The 26,049-nt window shown below is 39.8% G+C and overlaps 1 protein-coding gene across 3 annotated transcripts in view; it reads right to left on the minus strand.

The window, feature by feature from the left end:
- The window catches only part of ECPAS (Ecm29 proteasome adaptor and scaffold), a 61,096-nt gene that overhangs the window by 20,080 nt on the left and 14,967 nt on the right, over nucleotides 1–26,049 (minus strand). For 2 of the 3 annotated variants that reach the window (XM_051789512.1, XM_051789511.1), the window contains exons 5-29: nucleotides 25,784–25,936; nucleotides 23,453–23,621; nucleotides 22,803–22,942; nucleotides 21,681–21,762; nucleotides 21,304–21,423; nucleotides 21,042–21,127; nucleotides 20,699–20,777; nucleotides 19,564–19,613; nucleotides 18,939–19,005; nucleotides 18,710–18,832; nucleotides 17,495–17,598; nucleotides 16,334–16,457; nucleotides 13,717–13,797; nucleotides 12,721–12,952; nucleotides 12,091–12,182; nucleotides 10,176–10,310; nucleotides 7,949–8,114; nucleotides 7,345–7,517; nucleotides 6,786–6,887; nucleotides 4,890–5,013; nucleotides 3,796–3,941; nucleotides 2,682–2,736; nucleotides 1,782–1,896; nucleotides 779–844; nucleotides 489–606 (exon numbers count right to left, since the gene is read on the minus strand). In XM_051789512.1, the coding sequence (XP_051645472.1) occupies nucleotides 489–606; nucleotides 779–844; nucleotides 1,782–1,896; nucleotides 2,682–2,736; nucleotides 3,796–3,941; nucleotides 4,890–5,013; nucleotides 6,786–6,887; nucleotides 7,345–7,517; nucleotides 7,949–8,114; nucleotides 10,176–10,310; nucleotides 12,091–12,182; nucleotides 12,721–12,952; nucleotides 13,717–13,797; nucleotides 16,334–16,457; nucleotides 17,495–17,598; nucleotides 18,710–18,832; nucleotides 18,939–19,005; nucleotides 19,564–19,613; nucleotides 20,699–20,777; nucleotides 21,042–21,127; nucleotides 21,304–21,423; nucleotides 21,681–21,762; nucleotides 22,803–22,942; nucleotides 23,453–23,621; nucleotides 25,784–25,936 (2,902 nt within the window). The remainder of the gene's footprint in view (nucleotides 1–488; nucleotides 607–778; nucleotides 845–1,781; nucleotides 1,897–2,681; nucleotides 2,737–3,795; nucleotides 3,942–4,889; nucleotides 5,014–6,785; nucleotides 6,888–7,344; nucleotides 7,518–7,948; nucleotides 8,115–10,175; nucleotides 10,311–12,090; nucleotides 12,183–12,720; nucleotides 12,953–13,716; nucleotides 13,798–16,333; nucleotides 16,458–17,494; nucleotides 17,599–18,709; nucleotides 18,833–18,938; nucleotides 19,006–19,563; nucleotides 19,614–20,698; nucleotides 20,778–21,041; nucleotides 21,128–21,303; nucleotides 21,424–21,680; nucleotides 21,763–22,802; nucleotides 22,943–23,452; nucleotides 23,622–25,783; nucleotides 25,937–26,049) is intronic. The other variant, XM_051789513.1, reaches the window with a different exon arrangement.

The following is a 26,049-nucleotide window of genomic DNA, read 5'->3' on the forward strand; positions in this document are numbered from 1 at the left end:
GTATTTTAGCTTTGTTTAAGGTCCCAGCAGCTTTAAAATATCAAAACTTCAGAACTTCAGTTAAAAAAGGATACTTTCAACAACAGTGCTTTTTAGCAACCGACTGCTGATTATTTTTTCCTCTGCCTCTTTGTGACTAGGGTCACTTTGGCATCTGAAAATTCATGCAGTTTTGAAAACATTATCACCATTTGAACACACTAAGACCTGTCTTCTAAGCACATTCAAAAAATAAAAGGAAAGGATCACAGTTGATTCAGAGGGGGACTTAGGATTATATGAACACTCGGATACCAATGTTTTGTAAGGATTTCAAGTAATCCTAATTTTTTTTCTCAGGCTGGTAAATTTGCCTTTGTCCTGACACCAAAGCATCAACACCCTCTCCATGCAGCTATCCATAAAACATGTAACCAAAGCCAGAGAAATGCAGTTGTTGATTCCAGAGTTCACAGTGGAATGGAAGTTGTATGAAAGCAGAGAATTACCTTCCGAGAATTCCACATGGCATGATGGTTGGCCAGGTTCATGAATTTGTACACCAGGTCTGGTTGATTAAGATCACTAGCCAGTGAACAAAGCTCCTTGTAGGTAGAAAGACCTTGACTTTAAAAAGTAGAAGGGAAATCAGTGTCACTATGTTTAGCTACACAAATACTACAATACCTAATAATTGAGAGAACAAGAAGGAGCAAAAAGCTCAGGAAGCAGATTTATAAGCAAAGGAATACTGTTTCAGCACTGACTGTGTCTGTATTGAAACTGTCAGTAAACTTACCCATCTGGGGTTTTGCTCAGACCACCCTGAAACACCACAGTTTCTCCAGTCATCTCATGTTTGGCTCTGATAGAAAAGAGGTCCAGTATTAGCTTTACCAAACTCTACCCTGGAACAGACTGCACACTATAGAACAAGGAATTTATTTTCCTTTATTAACTCAGTAAATTGACATTCTTTCAGTTCCAATCCCACAAAAGAACATCCAGTTGTGCAAAGCCATACACATTGCAACGCATATCATTAACCTATGTCATCTGTAATGTTAAGGAGAGTTGCAGCAAGTGAGAGTTTTGCTGTGCAGTCAGAAGGTAAAAAGTCAAAACACTGAATGTTGGATTTTTACTTCTGCTCAGACAGCCATATAATGGACTGCAAATCTCTATTTCAAAATATAAAAATACCATTCCCATTCATCTAGTTTCTTCCTGTTTACCACCAATGAATCTCTACACTACCAGCCTAGGTTTTTTCACAGTGGCCAAACCCACACCAGGTTAAGACAACAGTAGGCTGTTAAAGAGCATTTCCAGCACTGACCAACACAGAACTCATGGCTAGTGATTAAGACCAGCATTTTCCCCACTAAAGCTGACAAGTGACCATTAACAACACTTTCTCAGCAATAGGTGCATTCCAGGCACAAGCAAGTCCCCCTTCCGCAACATTCATGATGTGCAGAGCTGCTGCAAGTAGTCATTGTTCTCTGCAGTTACACAATGCAGCAAGGAGGAAATCTAATCAAACCCCAACTGATTTGAACTGCTTGAATCAGGACTGAAACATTATTTTGAAGCTTTGTGGAAAGGAACAAAACCAGAACAACTTCAGTCACAAAAAAAATCTAAGTTGAATTAAGAAATGTCCCAATTTGACTCTCTGGGAATGGATATTGGCTTGCCCTTGGCGACAAAACATCTCTTTCCACAAAAAAACAACACTTTTGTTCCCATAAAACACATAGCTCAGAGTACTCTCCCACAGTGTTCTGAGTTCACTGTACCTTTTCCCAGTCATAAGGGTATCAACAAGAGTAGTGACCAGCTCTTGCTGATCGTGTTCACTTCCCAGTTCATATATCAGCCCAAGACCTTTTGAAGCAACATCTTGACTAAGCTCTGCAAGAGATTTGACAAAGTAAAATTAAAGGTAAGCATGTAATTAAGCAGTACACAAATTTAAAAAAACAAGGTTCAACCAAAATCAATACATAGCAAACGCGGCACTGTACTGCGGTTCACAGCTCTCCATTTTAGAGCAGATCTAGTCTGTCAAGACACAAACTTTGCATTCTGAAGCAGCAATTTGTTCTGAAGGCATAAACCCCATGAAGTTAGGTGACATCTTCATGTAAATACTGTTACTGCAGGTTTTGACATAGCAAGGAAAGTTCCAAGAGCCAGAGATATTCTGACACGCTGATGGCACTCTAAGTCCAGCAACATTAATGGCAATAGTCTCTTCCACTTTGGTGAGATTTGCACAGATTGCTGGATGCCACCCTTTCCACTAGCTGCCATCAGAGGCAGCAAAATGTGCTAGTTTGAAGAGGTCTCAGAGTTCCTGTCCATGCAGAACTCTGTGATACACACCCTGTTGCCCAAAGCAGAGCAGAAGTAGCACCACTGAACAATTTCTGTTATTATAATCTGGAGGGGCAAAAGCAGAGAAATATTTGTGCTTGTTTACCAAAACACACAAAAAAGTTGTGCTTCTTATCTCTGCATGTGGTGCCTAGAAGAGAAATCATTCCTATTAACATCAGAAATGGGACTTTTCTACCTACAGTCATCTTTCTGACCGACAGAGAGGGTATAGTTGACTTTTTGCCTGTTCAAAGATTCCCCCCATTCTGTTAAAAGCCCATCAAAAGACACAACTCTTAAGATGTGATAGTACTTACCATCACTATCTGACAGAATTGAAACAAATGCACTTTGAATATCCTTGAGATGAGACTGTAAGATGAGAAAAGGGTCATTATTTTGGATCCTTTGTCTGGTCTCCAGGCAAGTTCCTAACAGATAAAAAGAGGCTACTCTATCAATGGAGCTGTTTATTTGACCTACACCTACGACAAGAACTGCCCTTCTTTTGTGATTAGTGAGTAACAGCCTGACTGATACTCACAAAAGGTAACAGCTAATGGTAGAGCACCTTTTTACAGCTACCATGTCATTACGAAGCCATATTTTATTTGCCTTGCCTAATACCTGGCAGCAGTGCATCGTAAATCTGCCTTGCAGCCAGATGGGGCCTTCTTCACCTTAAAACTAGTGAGTTTTGCTACCCCTCACAAGGTGCACTGTTTAGGTAAGTGTAATATGCAAAAGTTTTTACATGTAACAGCTTACATTTGCAAAGCACCTGTTGCCCCAAAGCTCTTTATCATTACCTGAAGAGCACACGATGGTTACATGGTCCCATTAGTCTCCAGTACCTCTATGCAGAGAGAGGACATTTTGGTTGGGAATGCATTATTAAGTCCCTGTATAGGACCTTTCACACTCTCTCATTACAGACAGGCACCTTAAATATGAGGCTTTCACCAAGGTGTACCAAAAATACACCATACATGAAGCACATCGTAACTGCTCCCAGGCACCAAAGTTGTGATAAACTATGTGAAACAAATTAGACCAGTTCTCCCCCTTCTTCCACTCTTAGATCTCCTTTTATGTTTTCCAAATATGAATCCTAGAAACTATACAGACACCAACCTCTTCTTCCCAAGGGAAGATGTACTGCTACTTCATCTTACAACAGCAATCTATGCTGAGCTTACTCTGACTTGAGTGCAAGTCAATGTTTACAAAGGTGACAAACAGCCTTGTTCATCTGCCAGTTAGTCTGTTCCTCTATTCATAGAAGATAACCCATGACTCAAAAAGACCTCAATAAGGAGGGCACCAGCACTGGAGGAAAAGAGGCAGTGAAGGGGAAGAAAGGGACAGAAATGAGGCAAAAAGCAAAAATAGGGACAAGGAGCCAGTGCTAGGAAAAGGCATATTTCTTACCTTAATTGCTTTGTGTGTGCTCAGCTTCTTCACCATTGACAGAAGCCAGATGCAAGCTGCCTGCCTAGTGTGTGGGTTAGGGCTGATGATGTGCTTGTTCAAAATAAGGTCTAGGACCCAGGGAACCACATCATTCACTTTCAAATCTATATGAAAGAGAGAAACGTGGAGGGGAGAGGGGAGCTTTGAGAATCATTCATACCCATTTTTAATGACAAAATAACGTGCAGCAGCAATGAAAAACCTATTAAGTCCATGAGTACTCAGGTGACACCTCAATCTCTGCTTATTTAGGAAAAGCCTTCACTGGAGTCACTGGAAAGTATTTCTCCTACTAAAAACACTGTGTTGTCCTAACCCTTCATGAATGTGTTCCAGAGCCTGTGGCCAAGAAGAGCTACCATTTATATTGCCTAAGACTCAGGGTGCTACTTTTTTTTTTTTTTTGTAAGGACTCAAAAATTTCTGGAGCAATGGCAGGGTTCGGTATCTACCCCATGCTGTACATGCTCAGCTTTGTGTACACTAGAGATCTAAGACCACTCTCACAACATTAAAACACGTGTTTGCAGGTCTGAGGCTGATATTTACACCTGTCTGGTTTGAAGCTAGCATTTTCTCATGCTTGTATTCCAATAGTACACAACCTTAGCTCTTACACAGAATTTCTACATTTACTGCACAGAAATGCCATTTAATCATATCACTGGAAGGTGTTGGAAAAACACTTGCAATATAATTTTATAACTCTATTTTCCAGTGCAGGCTTCAAAATGTCACTTTAAAAGATTTGTGTATGCTAAGAACTAACCCAACATGGCAAACTAATGAGAAAAAATAAAAAAAATACAGAGTCAAGCAGCAATGAATTATGTTTCATTAAGAAGCTATTTAAACAGCCCACGACATAATGTCTTCTACCCTCTGAGCAGATGGACTTGAAGAGGTGAAATGACCTGTATATAATACCATATACAAACACAAAATGTCTCTTATGTCTACTGTTATAAACCAAACACCACAGAAGTGAAGTTATGGAGCCCAGTGTTAGTCCAGATGTTTCCCAAATCAGGCCCCACATCAGGAAAGCCTACCTGAAGGAGGGATATATTCCTCCTCTGTGACTGTCCATGCATCACGTGCAGCCACTGAGCTGGTTCCTACTGCAGCACTGGTAATGGCTTCACCAACTGTGAACTGCAGCTCTATTTGTTTGGCCTGAAAAACACAGCAGGGCATTAAGGACAGTACTAACTAAACGCACATCAAAATTTTGGTAATTAATATACAAACACACAGTCCCTGTCCCAATCCCAATTTTCAGCACTAATTTGCAGTAAGATCACTATTTTGGTGAGCTTCTGACCCACTGAAATTGATGGAAAAAGAGGTCAAACTCTCCAAAATGAATGGTAAAAGCTAAAGTTTTCACATTTTTTTTAATCCATACCTCCTACAAAGTATTGAGTAGTCTCTGCAAAAGTTCAACTTAGTGAAAAGAAAGAACTGGATAGACAGGATGAAAACAAAACAGTTAGAATGAGACTGCCAGTGATTAACAAAAATTACTGTGGTTTTGTTAATAGTACGTAGTAGTAAGAGTCTCCTGTAATTCCATCCAGAAGCTGATCTCTTAAAAGATGTAGAAAACTCTTTTCACTTTAGAAGAATTCAGACAGTACTTTGTTTTGTTTCACTGTCCTTACACTATCCTCCAAGCCTTCAAGAACAGGATACGCAGAACTTTGTCACTTTCCTGTAATTATTTATGATGAACCTTGACTCATAAGAACTCATTTCCATGCCTGCTGAGTATCTTCTAGATTGCTTTCCTCACTCTCTGGAAGCACAAAATGTTCAGGCACTTGGAGAAGTAAGTCTTTAGCTTCCTGCCATCTAAGATAAATTGGATTTTTCAAGTACACCTTTTATAAAGGAAGTTGTAATGTCCCCCTGCAGTTACAGGAGAAAAACACAGCACTCAAACATCATTTTATGTTCATGTACGCAGTGCTCCTAGTATTCTAAGTAAAGTGATAGGACAGTTGATTAATGTCTTGAAACTGAAAGAGTAGGTTTAGATTGGATATTAGGAAGAAATTCTTTACTGTGAGGATGGTGAGGCCCTGGCACAGGTTGCCCAGAGAAGTTGTGGCTGCCCCATCCCCGGAAGTGTTCAAGGCCAGGTTGGATGGGGCATAGAGCAACCTGGTCTAGTGAGAGGTGTCCCTGCCTATGGCAAGTGGGTTTGAACTAGGTGATCTCTAAGGTCCCTTCCAACTCAAACCATTCCGTGATTCTTGCTTGTTTGATTACATCAGATTGGAGGACTCAGCAAAATATGCCTGTCTATACTCAACAGCTGCTTCTACAATGCAGAATCCTATGTCAGTATGAGCAGGGAAGAAAGGTAAAACAAGCTAAGTGAAGAACACTAAAAAAACTCCTTGATTATTTAATTTTGCTATTTGGCATATTGCAATATGTATAACAGCTCTGAAGTACTGTGCACTACAATGTATTAAGATGGAGAACAGATACATATACTCCTATAAACAAAGCTTCTAATTCAAGTGAGTAGTATTAGTTGATGTAGTTCAGACAAAAGAGGTGTACTTACATTACCTACTTTTAGGGTACACTTTTGAAGGCCAAAGTACAGACCTATGGCTTCATTACTATCAGATCTTAATATTTTACATATACAGTGTGTGAAAAAAAATCCATAATCCTCTTGAAGCGGAATGTGCGTTTTTCTCAGACTGTGGCAGAGACCGTGAATGCCAAGTTTTTAATCTGTGTGTAAAACACTGTGGCATAAAACATTTTAGCAGCCCAAAGTCTGCTCTCTATTTCAAGGCAGAATTAAAAAATCCAGAGGCACTATTACAAAAAGACAACTTCCCTTGTAAATGTGGCTCTAGAGTATATAAAAAGCATCCAAATAGAAATACGATAGTATAAAGGATAATACACTGACAGTGTCTCACCTCCACAGAATCCATTAAACCCTGCAACAGGAGCTTCTGGTGAGGAAAATCTTCATCTCCCACTGGGAAGTAACCTAATGTTTGTATTGCTCGTTCCTTCATCTTAAATACAAACAAAGAAAACAACACCATCACATAACCCTCCTGTAAATCCAGGAGATACATTTTAAACCCACTATTTTTCACCCTTACTGAAGTTCCGCTTAAGGTACTAGAAGTCACACATGCTAGTGGCTTATTAGATCAATCAGTACACCTCTCTTCCAAAACACAGGCCTCTGAGGATTATTTACAAGAAGGTACTCCCATTTTTCTTGAACTAAAATTGTGAGGATTCATATTTTCATCCCTTAAGCCCTTACTTACGACTACAGAAAGCACAAGTGATCAACTGCTAGACGATATTGCAAGAACCTTTAGCCTAACTTTGACTCACTAAAGCTAACAACAAACCTAATTCCCTTAAATAAGGTTGAGTTTGGCAGGGAATACATACACCTGGGGATGAAACATTCAAAAACATTCAAAAATGGATCATAACGCCACAAAAAAATCTTGCCTTATTTGTTTCCTTGCTAGAAGGGATCCGGGCCAATAAACTTTCAACAAGTTGTAGCTTTGTAAATCCTGTTCCTTCATTGGGAATTGGCAGGGGGCCATTCCTGCCAATCTCCCCAAGAGCCGTACAAGCAGCCACCACGAGGAAGGGAGAGGTGCTGTCCAGAAAAGAACCTACAGGAAAAAGCAAAACAGAACGACTCAAATTTATACTATTATTTAGCAGCAGGCAGGCACTTGTATTGTACCCATGCAAGAAGCAAAGCATTCATCTCCTCTAGAGCTGGTAGGAAGTGTTATGCTAGAACAAAATCAAAATGAAAGGAGATATTGAGAGGAACTGAAGCAGTGGCACTGCTCCTAATTGTGCTTTGTTGGTCTCTGAGTTAGAGTCCACCTAGGTTTTGTTGAAAAGGCTTATGTCCATACATCTAACCAGATTACATTCTTACATGCTGTAAATTCTATCACAAAAATTGAACTCAAGATTACACTATATGGGCTGAGTATCTAAGAAAATATCAGAAAAATCAGAAAAATTCTCAGCCTTGAATAGATTGAAAAAACAACTGTTACATGCAGCAAAGTCTTAGGCAAGAAGTTACCTATTGTCTCTGTTGTTGACTTTATAAGTTGTTCTTGTTCCGGCATGACTGCAGTGTTTGGTTGTTCTATGTCATGCAGCTCCATTGTTCTGATTTTCCCTTTGGCCAAGTACCTTCCTACTGTAAATCCCAAAGCCAACAAGGATCCATGTTGGACCTCCGGGCACTACGACAACACCAACAGTGCAAAAAATCTCATTTTCAAAGTAAGTGACACTTTGCACAAAGCACTGACTTAAAAACACATATGGACAAGCCAGATCAGAAGGCACTCTGAAGAATGCAGAGCTCTAACACATAAGGCAACAATAGACGGTTTGATGTTGCTAGTACTCTCTTATGAGTGGAGTCCTTTAAGACAAAATAACAAAACTTAGAAGAGGTTTAGGAGGACAGATTAAGAATTTATCACCAGCATTCACATTCCTAAAACTACCCTTTTGTAGTCAGGCCAAAAAAAAAAAAAAATCATCTATCTCATCTGACTTCAAAGTACAGAATTACAAAGGTAAACTAAGATAACACTACATTGTCTCTACTTAAAAAATGGACATACTCAGACTAAGGGGACAAAATGTACTCTGGTAAAAAGCAGAAAAGGGGAATTGCTCCAGATTTGCATTGCTAAGAATGAGAACACAGCTGGTCTATACTGAAGACAATGCCTCTACACAGTTTGGTAGGCCACAAATGGTGAAACTTAATTATTACAGTTTAATGTCAAGAAAGTCACTTTCTCCAATGCTGATTCAGTGCTGAGACTATCTAATGATAATGCTCATTTCTACAGGTGAATTCTATTGAAAGGATTTTGTGCAGAAACAAGGCTGGGAGACAAGTGTTACCTTAACCGGGGGGGGGGGGGGGGGGGGGGGATGGGAGCAGGGGCTTAAACTTCAATTACTTCACAGCTCTGTTTTGTATCACAACCCTACAAAAAATTGCACCAATGCAACTGTGCTGCCAGATTGGGATCTTCAACCTTGTTTGGCCATCAGGGACTGTTCCTTGATGTGGTCTCGCTACAGCAAAGCCAGTAGAAGATGGGTCTACACTTCACCTATCCATTCATACTGAATTACCACCACCATTAGCTGTAATGATTCAACTGGTTTTGTATATTTGCAGCAAATAAGAGCTCTAACTGACTCAGATTCGAAAAGGCATGGGAATACCCTGCTATTTTTTTCCTTTCACAGTTCACATCACTGTTCTATGAAACTTCATCCACAGTTTCCTGGGTGACCGGGGCAAAAAGCAGTAGTGGGGGGCTGTGACTTGTCTGTGCTGGCTTTAACTGCAGGAGCTACACCCTACATAAAACTGAGCAATGGCATGGCTTTGGCTCACAGGTACAGCTTTCAGAGATTCAAAAAATAAATCATGTTTGTTAACTACGACAAAGTGATAAGCACTTCCTGTCAGCATTTGAATCTGCCACCTGCAATGTAAAATGGTGGCCCATTAAGTCCTTCAGAGAGACTGATACGAAAACATTTTGGAGAAATATAACCTGGAAATGCTACTCCTTTCCTTCCCTTTCATGATTCAAGACATCAGCACAGAAACCTGCCCAACTGGTTTACAGAACTCCTTTTCCATGCTTGTAGTGGCAAAATGGAGAGATAAGGATAATGGAAGGGGGAAGGAGCTGTTGGAGGAAGGAAGGCAGGCAAACCCACCATATAGAGATACAGCTGTGGAGGGCTGCTGAGCAGTCCATGAGGAGTGGGAGGGAAGAAGCCACAACCCTCACCCAGCACAACACCCTGAGGTGATGAGGACCCAGGAGGTGGCTATGGTTCAGGAGGGGAGGAGTTAAATATTTTAACAAGTTAAACATTTTCTAGGTTCTGTGGGTACCTGTAGATGCTCAAGAATAAGGAATTGGTAAACTGTTTGAAGAAGGTACTGTGATCCATTACCACTCAACGGGATGTGGCTATTTAGCTGACTAAAAATGGTAAAATGTATGATGGTACTTTGCCTGGGACATGCCTCCAGGAAACCCTCCTACTGATCTTAACAACAGCTTCAGGGATTAATTTATTTAAAGATCTGTTCCACTCACCTACAACAAAAATCCCTTCTCACCATCCAGCTGGAAGCCAGTTACTTAATTTGACACCCAGATTAAGGTTAATACATCCTGGACACACTGTGAGATTCAAATATCCTATCAGTTACATGACATGAATAAAAACAAGAAGGAGACAAAGGTAGTTACATGGTTGTCTTTTGTCATCTTGATCAGCTGCTCCAAGGCTGCCCTAAGCTCATCTCCAGACATGGTGGACAGCACTACAGAATAAAACAGGGCTGCAAGCTCACGCATTTCTTCTTTGTTAGTGTTCATCAGGCTCTGTAGGAGTTTAAAAAAACAAAACCAAAGCATGAAATACGGAAGCACCTTCTTATACAGTCTGTTCATAGAAAGATTCAATATACAGAGACAACTGTCGTGCAGCTACGCAAGTAGTTCTTAACTCAGAAACCACTCTTTAAACCAACAGCATTATCAATTTGTAAGAAACAAAGCCCTCAATTCAGCAAAGCATTCATTACACACTCAGCTTTTTGGAGAAAGATGGCACTAGCCACAAAAGGGCCACCCATCAGTTCTGTGTCAAAATATGTCGATCGAATTCCTGGCCAGATTTTGTCCTCAGCTTAGAGCTCTCATGTTTTGCATCCATACTAAGCTAAAAAAACCCATACCTGAAACCCACTATTTCCCCAAAGCTACCAGAGGCTTCCATACCCTTTTTATTAATCAAAGGGGGGAAAAAAGGCCCAAGAGGGTTAAATCATTTAAATCCAACTGCGGCAAAAAAAAAAAGAAAATGTCCAGGAAGTCACAGTTCTCAATGCAAAATTATCCACTTTGGAGCTGAGATCTTGTATTATCTAAGTAAATTGTTAAAAAATTGACTTTTGGAAGCCTTGGGTCATTTGTTACGATAATCTTACCTCTGCCAGTAATTCAATGCATAACGCAACAGACTCCTATGAAAAATTCATACCCAAATCTTTGAATGGCTTGGGCCACCACAAAGGACGCAAAATTAGCCAAGTAAGCAAACAAGAAATGACCTCTGTCAGGCTCATGAAATGTAACACTAACTTCATCTCCAAGCTTGCATGAGATCACACAGCTGACTTCTAACAAACTCCTGAACTTGTGCCTTTCCCTTGTCAAGACAAAAAACACACAAAGGATGATTTACAACAGTATTTCTGAAACTAGGTATTATCAGTAACCACCCCTAGAAGCTTAATTTTGCAAATGGACACCAGGTCAAAGAAAAAAGAAGGTTTTTCTAAAAAAATGATGAAGAATACTGAAAAGGAGAATGTTTTTAAGTACTCTCCTTTGCAGTTCATACCTGCATGTAAATGAGACGTGATAAACCACATACAGTGAGTGCAATGCAGCACAGATATCATCACAAAAAAACCTATTTGAACATATTCTATTTTTTCAACCTTTAAGTATCTGTTTCTGCCAGATTCCCCCAGTGAAAGGAAAGGCAACCTGTAAAAGCTTCAAAAACCCTGGATGCTTGAAGCAAATTCATGAAAAAGGACAAAGTTGTCTGCAAAAAGAATCTAGGGAAAGCAGAATTCTCTTTGCCTTATTCCCAAGCAGACTCCAGTTTCTGGGGGCTTTTTTATTTGTTTTGCTTGAGGCTAATAAATTAAAAAAAAGTCCGAAGAAAGGCTTCTAAAACACTTAGTGATCTAAATAATCTCATTTTCTGAGAAGCCACTCACATCTTCCCATCAAAGCATTTCCATTGTTAAACAATTTCTTCAAAATGTGCAGATTTTGTTTTCAGTTTTCTTTTGCCAAGAAAAAACTGGTTGACAATACCAACCGGACTGATAATATAGATTACCCAGATGTAGGTCAACAAACAAGGTCAATTAACAAAATCAGTAACACCAAAGAACTAAAAATTAATTTCCCCCCTCCTGGTACACATAACATCTCATGAGGTGTTGCCTGTAAGTACAAATACCAGACTTCAAATTAAGGGCATATTTGAAAATAATACTCTGTTTCACTATGAGAAATATCCCAGATTTTGCTAATGCCAAATCCCATCCAACCAAAAGAAAAAAAAGGGGTTTCGGTATACCTTTATCCAATCCATTTTGTCTACAAATCTGGTGGCTAGTTTTTCTGGATACACTGAAACAACTTCTAGAAGACAATACATGACTGGCAAACCTAAACAGTAATTAAAGAATCATGTTATTAAACAACTCCAGTATTTACACCCATCTAACAATCAGTGATAAAATGAGGTTAAGTAACAGGCATTTCAAAGCATTCATCTGCAATTCACTAGGGATAACAAACAATACAGAATAATAGGGTACAGTATTTCTCAGAAATATTAGGGAAGCTAATAAAAGCAAATGCTCTGGTAGCAATTTGTTCTAAACTCATTCAAGTGTTTTAGACTACACTTGTGGCAGATAGGCTATTATCAGAGTGAGGAAGACAAAGCAATCACTGGTAAGGAAGCTGTTACAGAAAATGGCTTCACAATTTTACATTATTATGTCAAATGATGCTGCAATTTTACCGCACTGTTTTCTCCCACCTACATAACAGCATAGAAGAAAACAAGCTTAAAGTAAAGAGAATATAGTCCATGTTGCAACTCTGTGACAGCTGTAGCCAAATTCAAAGTACTACGCAACTCATTTCTAGTAAGAAAAGACTTTTTTTCTTCAGGATGCTGCTGCATACAGCTTCTTACCTCCAACACCAGCTAAGAGCTGCTGAAGAAGGCCAATATATATATGTACAGGGTTGGTTTCTGCACTTTTTGAAGAGGATGAGGAGGAAGAGAAAGATATGTGGTTGCCAGACATGAGGTTTCTTATGTAACGTCCAATGGCTGGAGCATGATCTTGCATATCTGCCAAGCTCTGTGAGGTTGGCACCACACCAGCACTGTGAGCAAGACACATCCGCAGATACAGCACTATCTAAGTAGAGAAGATAAAAAACACAGGATACTGAGTGCATGAGCACTTGAAAAACTGGGGAGGAGAAAAAAAAAGAGTAGGGAATATGCTATATTTAATGTAACCAAAACTAGACCGTTTCTTCTTTAACCAAATCTAGACAGAAAAGTCAGTATAGATGTAAGAACAAATATAAAGTGTACCAAATCTCAGGACCAGTTTCTGCGATACACCTCTGTAAGTAGACAGAGGTGTACTGCGATACACCTCTGTAAGTGATGCAGACTACATCACTCTCTACAGATTAAATCATATGCAGAGTTTTGGTTTATCATCAGCTGATGTAACCTCCTTGCAAGCAGTTCAGCCTGTACCCTACAGCAATTTGGCAAATGCAAGACAACACATTGGTAATACAGATCTTGCTTCCCATCTGACTTTGTGTCTACAGGTCTCTGAAGCCTGGGAATCTGTTATGAAAAGAACAGCCTCAAGGAGCATAATAGGAGTTTTGCACAGAACTTCCAGTTTCTCCCTCTGACAAGCTCCTACATTAGGTACACTGCAGAAAGCGGTGGAACAACCCTCTCAGGAACATTCCTCCCAATCCCCCGTGAAACTCCTGTTCAGACTGCCATTTAAGGACTAAGGATGGAGAGTTAATCCCAACATCTGTTTAAAAGAATTTTAAAATGTAAGGGACTTATCGTAGCTGTCAGCTTCTTGCAGTATCATCTAAATGAATAACAGTACACATATCTAAGGAAGTAAATTCAGACAATTACCTCTCCAAATGTGGCAGGATTAAAAGGCAACGCTGCAGTTCCAGTCACATATTTAGCAGGCGTTTTCATTCGGTGAGAGGCCTAAACAACAGAGCAAATTAAGAGTGGAACATTCAGACCCCTAACAGCAGAGATGTTGGAAAGATCAATGAAATTTTGCTGATTTGACTGTGTTAATCCTTCACTTAGCAACTGAAAATGCACAACAGCTCTGTAACAAGAAGGGCACAGTGCACTTGGAAATGGTACGGTTCAGGTCGATCTACCTTACTATCAACCTAGAAAGTGAAAACTCTGAATTGATGAGAGGGAATGGAAGGGAAAACTAAAATAGTAAAATGGTCTTTCTTCCCTTCAGGGAAAAAAGAAGTGCTTCAGAATTCAAAAACAAAATACCTCAAACTTTCGAACTCTGAGGCGCCTCACTGACAGGCAGCCAGGAAGCTTTGAGATGGCAGCTCTGCCTGGAGAGGCTGCAGCCAGACTTCCCCAGTAGTGTGAGGTGGGTGCCCTGTGCTGCACCCGCCAAACCTAGGGAGTTTTTCAGACCCTGCAGGTGGAAGGCTGCTGCAGCAAGTGAGTAACTTCTTTCCATGGAAATGTTAGCTATGACAAGTAGGAATATTCCATAAGAAAAGCATCTGAACAGGAGGCTTCCAGTGAAACCCACTGCAAATGTTGCAGAAAAGCACGTATATACTAAATAGGCAGCATGCTTATCAGTGCCAGGCTCGATTCAGCTAGGCAGCCTTGCACCTGAATGAACACACAAGACAGTTGCAGATGTCAACAGACTCTCACTTCTCTTAACATGCTGAGATATTTTGCTGGACGGTAATTTCAGTGACACCCAGAATCATTAAAGAAAACCTGAATTAGTGAACAGAAGATGATTCCCTTGAAGAATGGGTTCCCATTCACACCCAGCAGATTGGGTCCCACTCTTTCACAAATACTTTCTTGCAGGGGGAGAGAAGGATCCTGCTAATTCATGCAGGAAAGCCATTTTGCAACTCAGCCAGCTGTGCCAAGCAATGCATACAGAAGCCTCAAACATCTCTTAACACAGATTATTGATGATGTGTGAAAGTTCACATTTAGAGATAACTAACCAAATTAATGCACCTCTGGGATTTTGAAATTCACCTTCAGGAATGTAAGGGAGATCTGAAAAGTGCTCAAAAATTCTTTTTTAAGTTTCCTCATGAATGAGGGCATCTTGCTTTTCTCAGCAGTGATTAAACTACACTGATCCATATTTAGCGATATTACAGGTGTTAAGAAAAATTTTAAAATTACCTACAAAGGGACACACACTAAAACTCAATCTTGGTTTCTTAACATTAAAATACATATTTAAATAACCAGCATTCTAGACAAAAAACAAGTTCTCGTGAAGCTTCAAATACTTTATATAGTAGCAGAGTACACCAACGGAGTACACCACCATTAGAGAACACAACATTTCACAAGAAATCTGCCAGGTTTAAGGGTTCTGCTACTGCAGATCTCTGACAAAACCAGACATGTTCCAACATCACAAACTTCTGAAATTTCTTTAAAAAGTAGATGATAACAGGAACAAAAATATTGCCAGTGACTCTCCACATCTTTAGAGCTTATAAGCCTACTACAGATACTCTACAAGGAAGTGTGTAACACAGAGTATATTTTAACACTTCTCTAGACAAGTTCTCAGTGCAAACAGTGAGGGTAAAATGAGTGGCACAGTTTTTGGCATATCATTCCACTAAACTCATGAAAGGCTAGTTATGTGGCCATTATGCCCACAAATCGCAGCGAAGATGAAAAATTAAGCCTTTAGGTCAACAAATCAGACTTTTTCCACTTATTCCAGTATCTCCTTTATAGCACAGAATCTTTTTTCTGTTTTATGCACATTATTTTTCACTGGGCCAAAAAGAGAGTGGTCCTCTGCCGGGGTTTGGAAGTTGTTAACTCACTTGTCTACCATTGGTTTCTGTGTTGCCATAGTTACTATATTGTCTCCTTGCACTGGCTAGCCAAATGGCCAATCCCCTCTTTGGCCCAGCAGCCCTTACAAGCTGCGGGAAATTTGAACAAAGGCTCTTCTTTGCTGCTGGATTCCCAGCTGGTCTCTGTCTCCCGGCTTAAGTACCTCCACCGCCTGTCCCTGCCACGAGGGATGGGCGGGGTGGGGGGTGATTCCAGCCCTGAAAACCTTCACAGAGCAGCAGCAGTGACCCCCAGAAACCCCTCGAGCTGCAACAGTCCTCTTGTGCCTTTAGAACACGTTTGTGAGCAAGCCCTATTTGAGAAAAATGCTGGATTATCAGCCTTGAATACTAGATTGCCCCTTTCCACACATCATTTGCACAAATTGAAACAAAGCAAAACACCCACTTTGTTACAAGGATCTGCCTCATTACTTAACACTTGGATCTCTTGCAATTACTGCCAGCAGAAAGTAATGAGTGTTAATCTTGGCAACTGCAATACTATGTGTGGTCCTCTCTGTGATTTTCACTAAGTTTATTCCTTGGGGAGGGTGAGGGAGACAGACACAGGGAAGGGAAGACCACATGCCTGAGCATCAGGTACGTATTTGTCATTTATTGGGACAGAAGCATCATACCTTCTCTTGAATGTAAAGGACCATTTCAGGGAAGGAAGGCAGCTGCTTCCCAGAACTCTCCTTCTCATTTTTTCCAGAAAATGTTCTCAGCACCCGTTGGGCTTCTCCATGTACCTCCTCCCGTCTTTCAGAAGAAAAGATAAAAAACAGACATTATTTGCATGGAACAAATGGCCTCTAATGATCAGTAAGGTATGATGGGAAGCTGGGGGAGAGAGAACAGTTTTTAAATGAGATGTGGGGTTTTTTTTTGAAAGGAAGGGAGAAAAAATCCTGCATTAGAACTTTTAATGATTTGTTTACTTTAGAGAGGGGAAAGAAAAAAAAGGATAGTAATGAGTGGCCTCTGCAAAACCATCTGTATAGCTCACTTCTGCTGCTCTTACATCCTTCTAGTGTTCATCAGCAGTTCCTGGTTCCCACATCTCTCTTTTCCTATCTGCTACTCCTCCCTGTCACTTCCTATAGTCAAGCTTCAGCCAACACCTATCAGGTTTATCATTATTTCCTTAACAGCATATAACTATTTCTGAAACAGTGCTGACACTGCAGTGATAGAGCTGTTGCAATTGATCTGTTTAGCTTTCCTTAGTTACATAATAGCTACTTAAATCAAAAATTGAGCAATTAAAGTTAAGTACGAAAAATCCCCACCACTTACACTGCGGCGACAGAAGACTGCAAATGAAATGATTAGTGTAATTTAACAAGTCACCCACACCTCAGAAGAGTGCAGCAACGCCCACAAGTGCATGCTCTTGACTCTTTACAAATACCAGCTAAAAATAGACTGATAAAATTTGCCAGGAAAAAATAATTCCTAGCCACTGCGAAACTGATTTCAGTTAACGCATTTCTACTTTGTAATTGCAACTGATCATTAACATGAAGTGCTTTAGTGACAGCAATTCATCTGAAACAAGAAAAACAGTCCAAAGTGAAGAGTATCACAGAGTACAGTAACAGTTCTCCACAGAACCGCCAAGAATGTCCCTATGCAAACGTTAATTCTGAATTATCATATTTGATCTTCTGTGAGTTATTTATGTGCAGACTTACATACATACGTATATACAGGCATTCATATTTAATCCAAATATATATGTGTGCGTGCATATATATACACATATGAAAATAACTTAAGAGAGGAAAATAACTTACGGGTCTCCTGCGGCTAACAGGAGCAAGTATCTGGAAGGGATATGATCTGGAGGGAACACTGTGCTGGCGAATTTCACAGCCACTTGACGTACTTGAACTTCAGGCTTAAAGGGAAAAGACACAAACATATGGTTGAGTTTTAAATGACAGCACTAATTACTTGCACTCACCACTTTTACACCATCAGTAGACTGTTTTGTCCTCTGGTACCAACATGACTCAAAGACTTTAGACATTTTGAGACACTATTCATGCTAACTCTTCATACGGCAGGAGATGGAGAAAAGCTTCTCATATACACACAAGGGTGGAATGAAATGTTTAATTAAACACAGGCACATTTTTGGGGAATGGTAAATCAGGGTTATCACTCATTCTTGGACAACTGAACTGTTCCATCCAGGCAATTTTGAAATAAATATAACATACATCATCTATCCACAGAAAAAAAAGCTATGCTTCGGAGCAGCACAGCCAGAGGTGCAAGAGAAACATGAGCCTAGGGTGGTCATTCTGTCTACAAGACATGAGAGTCTCAAAAAGGTACTACCTGGAGACCTAGATCCTTTGAGCAAAAGAGTCAAGAGTCAACAGCAAAAAAATAGTCTCTTACACTAGAAATACATATACCTCCAGTCAGCCTGAGTACCCATACAAACATGGAGTATACAAAAAGCACTCTTTCTGAAAATTCAGACCTCTGGTGTATTCTGAACATGAAGAAGGTACTCAGTAAAGTAAGAGAGTCAGTCAAGTGTGGTTTAGTCTAAACTAGTGCCTTAAGGCTGAATTCTTGGGTAAGTTCCCAGGAGCCTTGTGTCAGAAATCACATAGCCCACTGAAATCCCACTTAGCAGTGACTGATCCCTTCTACCAAACTCCTGCTGGCTCAAAGCATTTCAAAAGACCCTGTCCTTGAAGCATCTACTTCTCAGAGTTTCCTTACAAGGAGACAAGAAACATACAGTGCAATTGCAATGGATTTGTTTGTTTGCTAAACAGAACACAGAGAACTGCACTGTCACTTTCCGTGCAGACACTGAGCCATATTAAAAATATTTTATTCAGGCAAACACTTCCTCACCCTTTCTCCCAGACAGGCCAATACACTCAGTAAGAAAAGGGACACTTGTTCCAAAAGTATCTAACAGAAGTGTCAGGAAAACAATTAATAGTGATTTTTTTTCAAGGTAATTTTGACTCCACTGAAAATACCTTTATTAAATAAGAAGCTACAAGAGCTTCCATTAGGGTACGCTGGGCTCCTTCCAAGTTACTGTATGCTCCAACCATCATAGACAACGCCTCCTGAATGGCAAGCCTAGTATCAGCATCTTCCTGCAGTATAAAACCAAGAGTTTTCACTTTACAGAGTGTGGTGTCAAGAATTAAGCAAAACTAGCAAAAAACACCAATGATTCCCCAAAGCCCCACCAGTACCCACCTTGCATAAAGCTTCAAAAAACTGTTGAACCAGTGCTATATCCTTGGTAAACAGCTGAGGCATTCGGCTGAAACAAGAGATTTTAATTCATGAAGCTTTTGGTTCTTTCAATTGAAATCCTTCACATTTCATTGTTTGACAATTACAATGTGGGATGAGGGGAAGACCAATCAGAGCCAGCACAGAAAGTCTGCCTTATCTTAGCCATATCCATCATAAAGCAGCACACTCTCCCTCCCTTAACACAGTTTGGAAAGTGAAACATTCTACAGACAATCACTTAGATCACCAGCACATGACTGAACATGGCACTTCTCTAGCTTCATGTCCTCTAGTCTTCACTGTATATTTCTTTAATTTATGTTTCTGGCAATCCTGAAAGTGAAACTATTTCTTAAATTCTGTTCATAATTAATGAGCTGCCATTAATCACTGCTAGAGAAACTATCAACTAGAACATATTTCTTTTTACATCTCTGGAGATGTCACAAGAAGAATGCTTTTCTCTGCACCATGCACTCAGCTGCAAAATTGGCAGGTGGCATAAAGCTTGCTACTGATAAATTAACTGATTACTCTGGAAAAATTATTCAATGTACCATTGCTTAAATGGTGCTTCAGTTACCTGGAGAGCTTTCCAACCGCTGAATATGCCATTGACAGCAGTTTTGAATCCTTGAATGATAAAACAATAAATAAAATTCAGCAAAACCAGAAATACATGACAGTGTATTTTTTATAATTAAACATTAACTTTAAAGCCTGTCTACAAAGTGCTTAAATAGGTTTTCATGGAAAAACAATCCTGAAACATAAAACATTCCCATCCAAGAATAAAAGCATTATATAGGAACAGAGGGAGCACGCTTTTCTCCAAGAAACAGAACAATTGCAAATAGAGGTAAAATGTAAATGTCCCTTCTGGTCTCAGCTAATCACATTTTATTTCAAGAGTGGCAGACAAGGAGATTCAGTGAGTATAAGAAACAGTAGCAGAGCAACAGAAACTTTCCACTAGACCTAAACAGCAGCTGTAAACAAAAGAAGCTGTTTGCAAAACGGATCCTGCAGCACATTTATATATGGGCTTACTATACCATGAACACTCCCTTTTCATGCCCTTCCCAATGGCAGGGGAGGCCCATGCATTCAAGCACCAACTCAGGCCAGAAAGTCACATTCAACAGCTCAAATGAAGCAGCAAGAGGTTCAAAGCTGCAGAAAGTCTTATCTGCAACATCAGTCCTTTGTAAGGTACATGTAGCAGTATCATGTGGAATTTGCCTTCTGAAATTGCACTGAAAGCACCTCGTCAGGCCAGACTGGCATTTGCAGTTCTGTTTGTTAACACCCTTCCCATCACAATACCATCTCTGGACAGGAAGGATGGAAAGCATTCCAAGCAGGCCTATACAGCTGTTTATCACAACAGGATAGACACCCAGAGGTGAGGTCCCTGTGTACTCCAGAGTAACAGCAGCTAGATGCTACTCTGGCCTCACTCTTTAGAGTCTCAACACTATCACTTCCTGTGACTGCAAATGGTGCCCAAGCACCTATCTGTAGGTGTTGAACAAATAATTCTCCTATATAGCCTTTTAAAATATTTGCTTCTCTTCCAACAAAATTTTTTGAAAGGTATCCTTTCACAGCTATCTCAGGCAACCTGCACAAGGAGATTCATCGGTTTCCATCATAAAGGTATTTGTCTTTTGTTTGCATTCATCTGAATAATTATAGTAAAGAACCTTTCATCTTACCTCTTTGTATTCATTGATCAGCTTTGTAAGTCCATTTAAAAGCATTGGGCCTAATGGCTTTATTTTACTCTCTGGACAACTGCAATTAGAGACACCAACAAACAAAATATTATCTTTTGCATCCCTTAAAAGTATCTTCTCTAGTGTCACTTTTTCTCAACTGAAAAAAGCTGAGAAATTACACCTTACTGCATGCAAGGACAGACACAGAACTATCAGGATTAAGTAAAAAACCCCTTACTTCCTATGAGTTTTAGTACTTCTTAGTTCAGTTACATATTTATTGAACAGAGTGGTTTTTAAGCAAATAACTGAAAAACATTGTGCTCTCTGAATTACTTACATGATACAAATATGATGCACAAACTGCAGCAACAGACTTCTCAGTTTTGCATTTGTGTTTGCACCAAAGAGTCCATCATAAACCACCTGACCAAAAGGGAGAAGGAGCAGATCAGTAAGTATCTGGCTTCACTTTCAAAAGTTTTCCAATCCCCCCTCTTCTCTAAACACTGTCATCAGTAATAATGCTTCCCTCCTCTACATACTGGAGGAACTGTATTATCAAGGTCATAAGGAAAACCCTATCTGGAACTTAAGCATACCTGAATGTTAGCTGGGAACATTTCTGCAGCTTGCCTGGATCGAAGCAGATGAGGAACTATCTTTAATTTAACACGCGTACTGACTGATTCTCGTTTCATTTCTGGTTTCAGAACAGATCCCTGTCAGAAACAGAGGTGAAATAGCGCATCTTTGGACAGCAGCACTTTTAAGTTAGCTTAATTACTTTCTACTGCAAATCAGAACACACTGGGACAGAGAAAAAAATTATTCAATAGCACAAATGTTCAGTGAAAGTAGAGATCAAAGGAAGTGATAGATTTAAGAAATAAACTTATGTCTTCTTCAAATAAAATAAGCAACTAAAATTACTTCTTCAGAAATTAAGAAGATATGCAACTCTGAAGGCAAATCTTACCTCCTTGGTTTTCAGTGGTATATCCCCAAGATACACTTTATACATTTTGTTGATGATAGCAGGATTGTTCCAGTCAATTAAACTGAAGAAAAAAACCACATTGAACAGCAACATGTTATGATTCTGACCTCTGACTGCTTCTCCAAATATATGTGGTTTACAGCATTTTGCATCATACTCACATTCCTCCCAAAGTTTAAACAGAACTAGTTTGACTTGTAACCACTCTTCCCACACATATATAAAGAACGTGAAGTGATTACACCTACAATTTCTGACAACATATTATCAAATAATTTGTGAGAAACCTATGTGTTCCCTTCTCTCCCACTGAAGTAAGATATACAGACCACAGTAATATACCAACTGAATATAGAATGCTAATCCATGAACTAGCATATATTTCTTATAAAACACACTTAACATCACATATTAACATGCATTTCATCCACACAGTTATTCTGTCTGACTTCAAGTTAAAGAGTCCTATAGAAGCCACCTACACATTTCAAAGACAGGCCTGTCTTGCTCCCATCTCATCTGGCATGAGCCAGCAAACCTCCCACGATCAATGTCTCAGCCAATAGTACCAATAGCCATTACTCTGGCCTCATGATGAGTTAAAGACAGAAGCATTGTCTTTAGATGATGAAAGGTGAACTGCAGCCAAGCCAAAGTTTTAATAATGCAGAGAACAGTAGCTGCCAAACTTCCTAGACTGTGATTAATTTCACAATTATTCTCTTTACTCTCTTAATAAATTAAATGAAAATATACCTTTCTGGGAACCATTTACTAGAGCCTTATTGACCATTGATAATCCACAGAGGATAAAGTGAAAACTAATGATATTCACTATCATTTGGTAAGAAAATGGCTCAAAAGCAATATAAAAAAAGATCAAAACTACACAATTAAAGCTGTCAGTTCCAAAGCCAAGTGATATTCCCATGTGGTGAAGCCACACCATTCCCAGCCTGGTGTGAATACGTGGCAGCTTCACAGGTACACAGGGGACTGCAGCTTTCCTCCTTTCAAAGCACAGCCTCTCTGGAGCATTACATTCACTGCAGCTAGCTTAAGACACTAACATACTGTCTTTTCCAAACATCCAGACCATACCTTTGTTTGCTCTTTAGTTCAAGGTCTGCTGCAGTGGCAACACTGTGTCTTGTATCACTGGAGGCTACAACCAGGTGTATAACAGCTTCAAGTTCGGGCACTTGCTCAGCTTCAATGAACTTCACTATCCCCAGCTTACACTGTTGAACACCAGGGAAAGTAAAGACAGTATTACTGACAAAAAAATTGGATGTTACAGTAACTGTAGCAGTTCAGATGTCTGAAATCGTGGCTTCTGCTTGGTAAGAATAAGTTCACATGTTCTCCATCCTTTCAGATGAGCAATCCTCTTGCCTCCTGTCAAAGCAGTCACCTGCAGCAAAGTATCAGCATGACCATTAGGGATACGCTGTTACTCTGCTGCCAAAAAGGCCTCATAAACAGAACACACTGTTGCAACCTCTAGGAGGAAAACACAAGAGTAGGCTGCAGCCACAGCTTCTTCCTAATCAGCTCCGAGAACTGCTGCCACCTTCCTCCTATCTCACCTCTCCAAAATTCCTTAAGGCGTCATGCAAAGTCCCTCAATAAATTCCCTCAGGGCAACTAAAGACCTGTCCAATTTAGTTACATATTTCCCTCTGGCCCTCCATTCCTCTATCTGTGTCCACCCCTAGTTCCTCAAGGACCAGCCCCACACCTCTGAGTACCTGTTCTAGCAGCTCTGGTGTCCATGGACTATCTCCAATTACCCTTTTGGCTGCATAAAAGCTCATCCCTGGAGGCGGCTGAGGGATTCCAGAACCTCCTGCGCTACTCAGTGAAGAGCCCTGGGTGGAGGGCACATTTTGTCGACTTTGAGATTCATTCAATACGAACCTAAGCAGGCGGGAAAAGACTTTCATTAGAGGCTTTACAATGCACATTATCAGCTGAATTAGATACTGGAATGAAGGAATACACATAACCTGCCCAACTTCATATATTTTTCTTTAATCCCATGACTCTAATATACAAGAGAATTTGAGACTCTGCTACCAGTTATCCCAACATATTCTGCAAGAGCCATAAATGATCTCACTGTAACTGAAAACAAACCTCAGTTAGGAAAGGGTTCACTGGCATTGCCTGAAGAGGTTCACAGGTTACAAACCAGAAAGAATTCACTCTCTTGTCTTAGAAATAAATACATATACAGCACTACATTCAAGAAAGTTGTGCTAAAAGCTTCAATGACATGTGAAAAACACAAACCTACCAAGGGAAATAAAGAAGCATATGCAACAAAAGTGGCAGGAAACAAACCCTCATATAGAAAATAAATAAATGAGGTATTGTCTTGGAAAACAGCAGTTTTAGCGCTGGACATGTAAGGAAAGCAAAAATAAAAAGATTAAGTTTACAAGTATTGGTCTTTTGGAAGACTGGCTAGTCTAGCTGCCCTGTGCACATCTCCAACCTTTCACAAAAGCCACTCCACCTCTCCACCCATCCTTGGAAGCACCAAAATTGCAGTGCAGAGACCAACAAGAATTACTTGACCCCAGCCAGACATTCACTGTTCTGCATTCAGCACACAGGCAACAAAAAGAGATAAACAGTCTCAACAATAAGGATAAATATTCATTCCAAGTCTCATTAGTCAAAGCTTTAAACGCTTGATTGTTAGCTTTAAGCCCTACAGTTAAGCTTTGTTGGTTTACTACGTGGCAAGGCTAATTCACAACTGGGCAGTGACAGAGAAGTTCTAACAAGCACAAATTAGCTGTAAACTGCTGCAGTCTCACATCGGGGAGCAAGACTTCAAGACACAGATATCCAGTGCCACAGGCTATCTGAAGACACTCTATAAGCACCTTCTGGAAAGAAAATTAAAACCTTCACCCCCTACTTTTGACATCTGAGTATTTTCTCAGATCTTTCAATCTATATGATTCTGTGATTTAAAAACTCCTGCCTGGCCAGAGTACAAAAGTGTGGAAGGGAGTGAAGTCTCACTGCAAAGCCCAAGGACTTCATCTGCAGAAGCTACAGCCCCAACAGCGTGGGGATGAAGCTAAGAGCACAAACCTAGGCCAACTGAAGAGTTTGAGCTGTGAACAGAAGAGCAGCCTAAGCATTTTAAATTACAAGCTGCAAGATTCTACACATTCAAACAGAAAGAAAGTGGCCCCTGAAACATCTGATAGGTGCATGGGCTCCAGCAAAGCTACCTGGAGAAAGATTACATGCTCACTATTTTAAACTAACTCCCTTAGGTTAATCCACTCAGGTGAGCAAGAGTTAGGTGCTCAGAAAAATTCTATTGGAACCAACCCTATGGGAAATGGTTTTGTGTCAGGAAAAAAAAAAAGAAATATGTTCTACTGTTAAAATTATTTCTATTTTCTTTCAAAGCAAAAGCTTACCTAGCAATACAAAGACAGCAAAAAAAGTTAGTGGAAAATTAACTGGAGGATTTTGAGCAAGTATTGATTTTAGACACTAGAAGGTTCCTAACAAAGCAGTGATCAATAAATTTAAGTTGCTCTGTACATTCTTCTTGCTTTCAGAAACAGCAATCACACTAAGACAACACCATTGCAGTCTAAACATTTTTCACCCCAAGACAGATGAAAGACAAATCTTGTTATTAAAGATTCCCCTCTGGAAAGCAAAAGTTTTCAGAGATTATGTTTGTTTATGACCCCAGAGTAGTATAAGCCTTAAAATTCAACTACAGGAAGATGAGCACACATTTTGGTAGGAGTTCTACATGAAAGGTTTAGTTATTTAACAGATAGCTCACTTGTCTAATAGTTTCATTTTGATCTCCAATGACTAAGGACAGATTAGCAGAATACCTAATTAAGTGGAAAAGAGACATTTTGTAAAATAAGGAAAATGGTGATCCCATTCTTAAAATTAGCACCCTGCTTTCTACCTTACTGAAACATGTAACTGGCTTCATCTGAGATAGGAAATAACAGCATATTTTAAATGAGTTTCCAACGGTGTAGTTAAGAACACATTGATACTAGAGAAGAATGGTATCAACTCACCCATAAGGCATAAGAAGAACATCCAACATAAAGTCCAAAAGCAGCTGTACAGTCTTTGGTTTTTCAGCAAGATTAAAGGGAGAAGCTGCTGCTTTCAGTGGTTCAGCAGGGTATTTCATGTGAAAAAGGGTTGGTATTAGAAGATGCATTAGGCTGAAAAACAATTATATTTACTGCAACCATTAAAAAAACCACACCTGTTTATTCACAACATTCAAGAGAGAAACCTTTTACAACACATCTGGTCCTTAATAGCAAAGAAGAAA

Source organism: Manacus candei, unplaced genomic scaffold, assembly GCF_025592945.1.
Source record: "Manacus candei isolate 608988 ecotype Guabito, Panama unplaced genomic scaffold, ASM2559294v1 h1tg000027l, whole genome shotgun sequence".
Lineage (NCBI taxonomy): Eukaryota > Metazoa > Chordata > Aves > Passeriformes > Pipridae > Manacus > Manacus candei.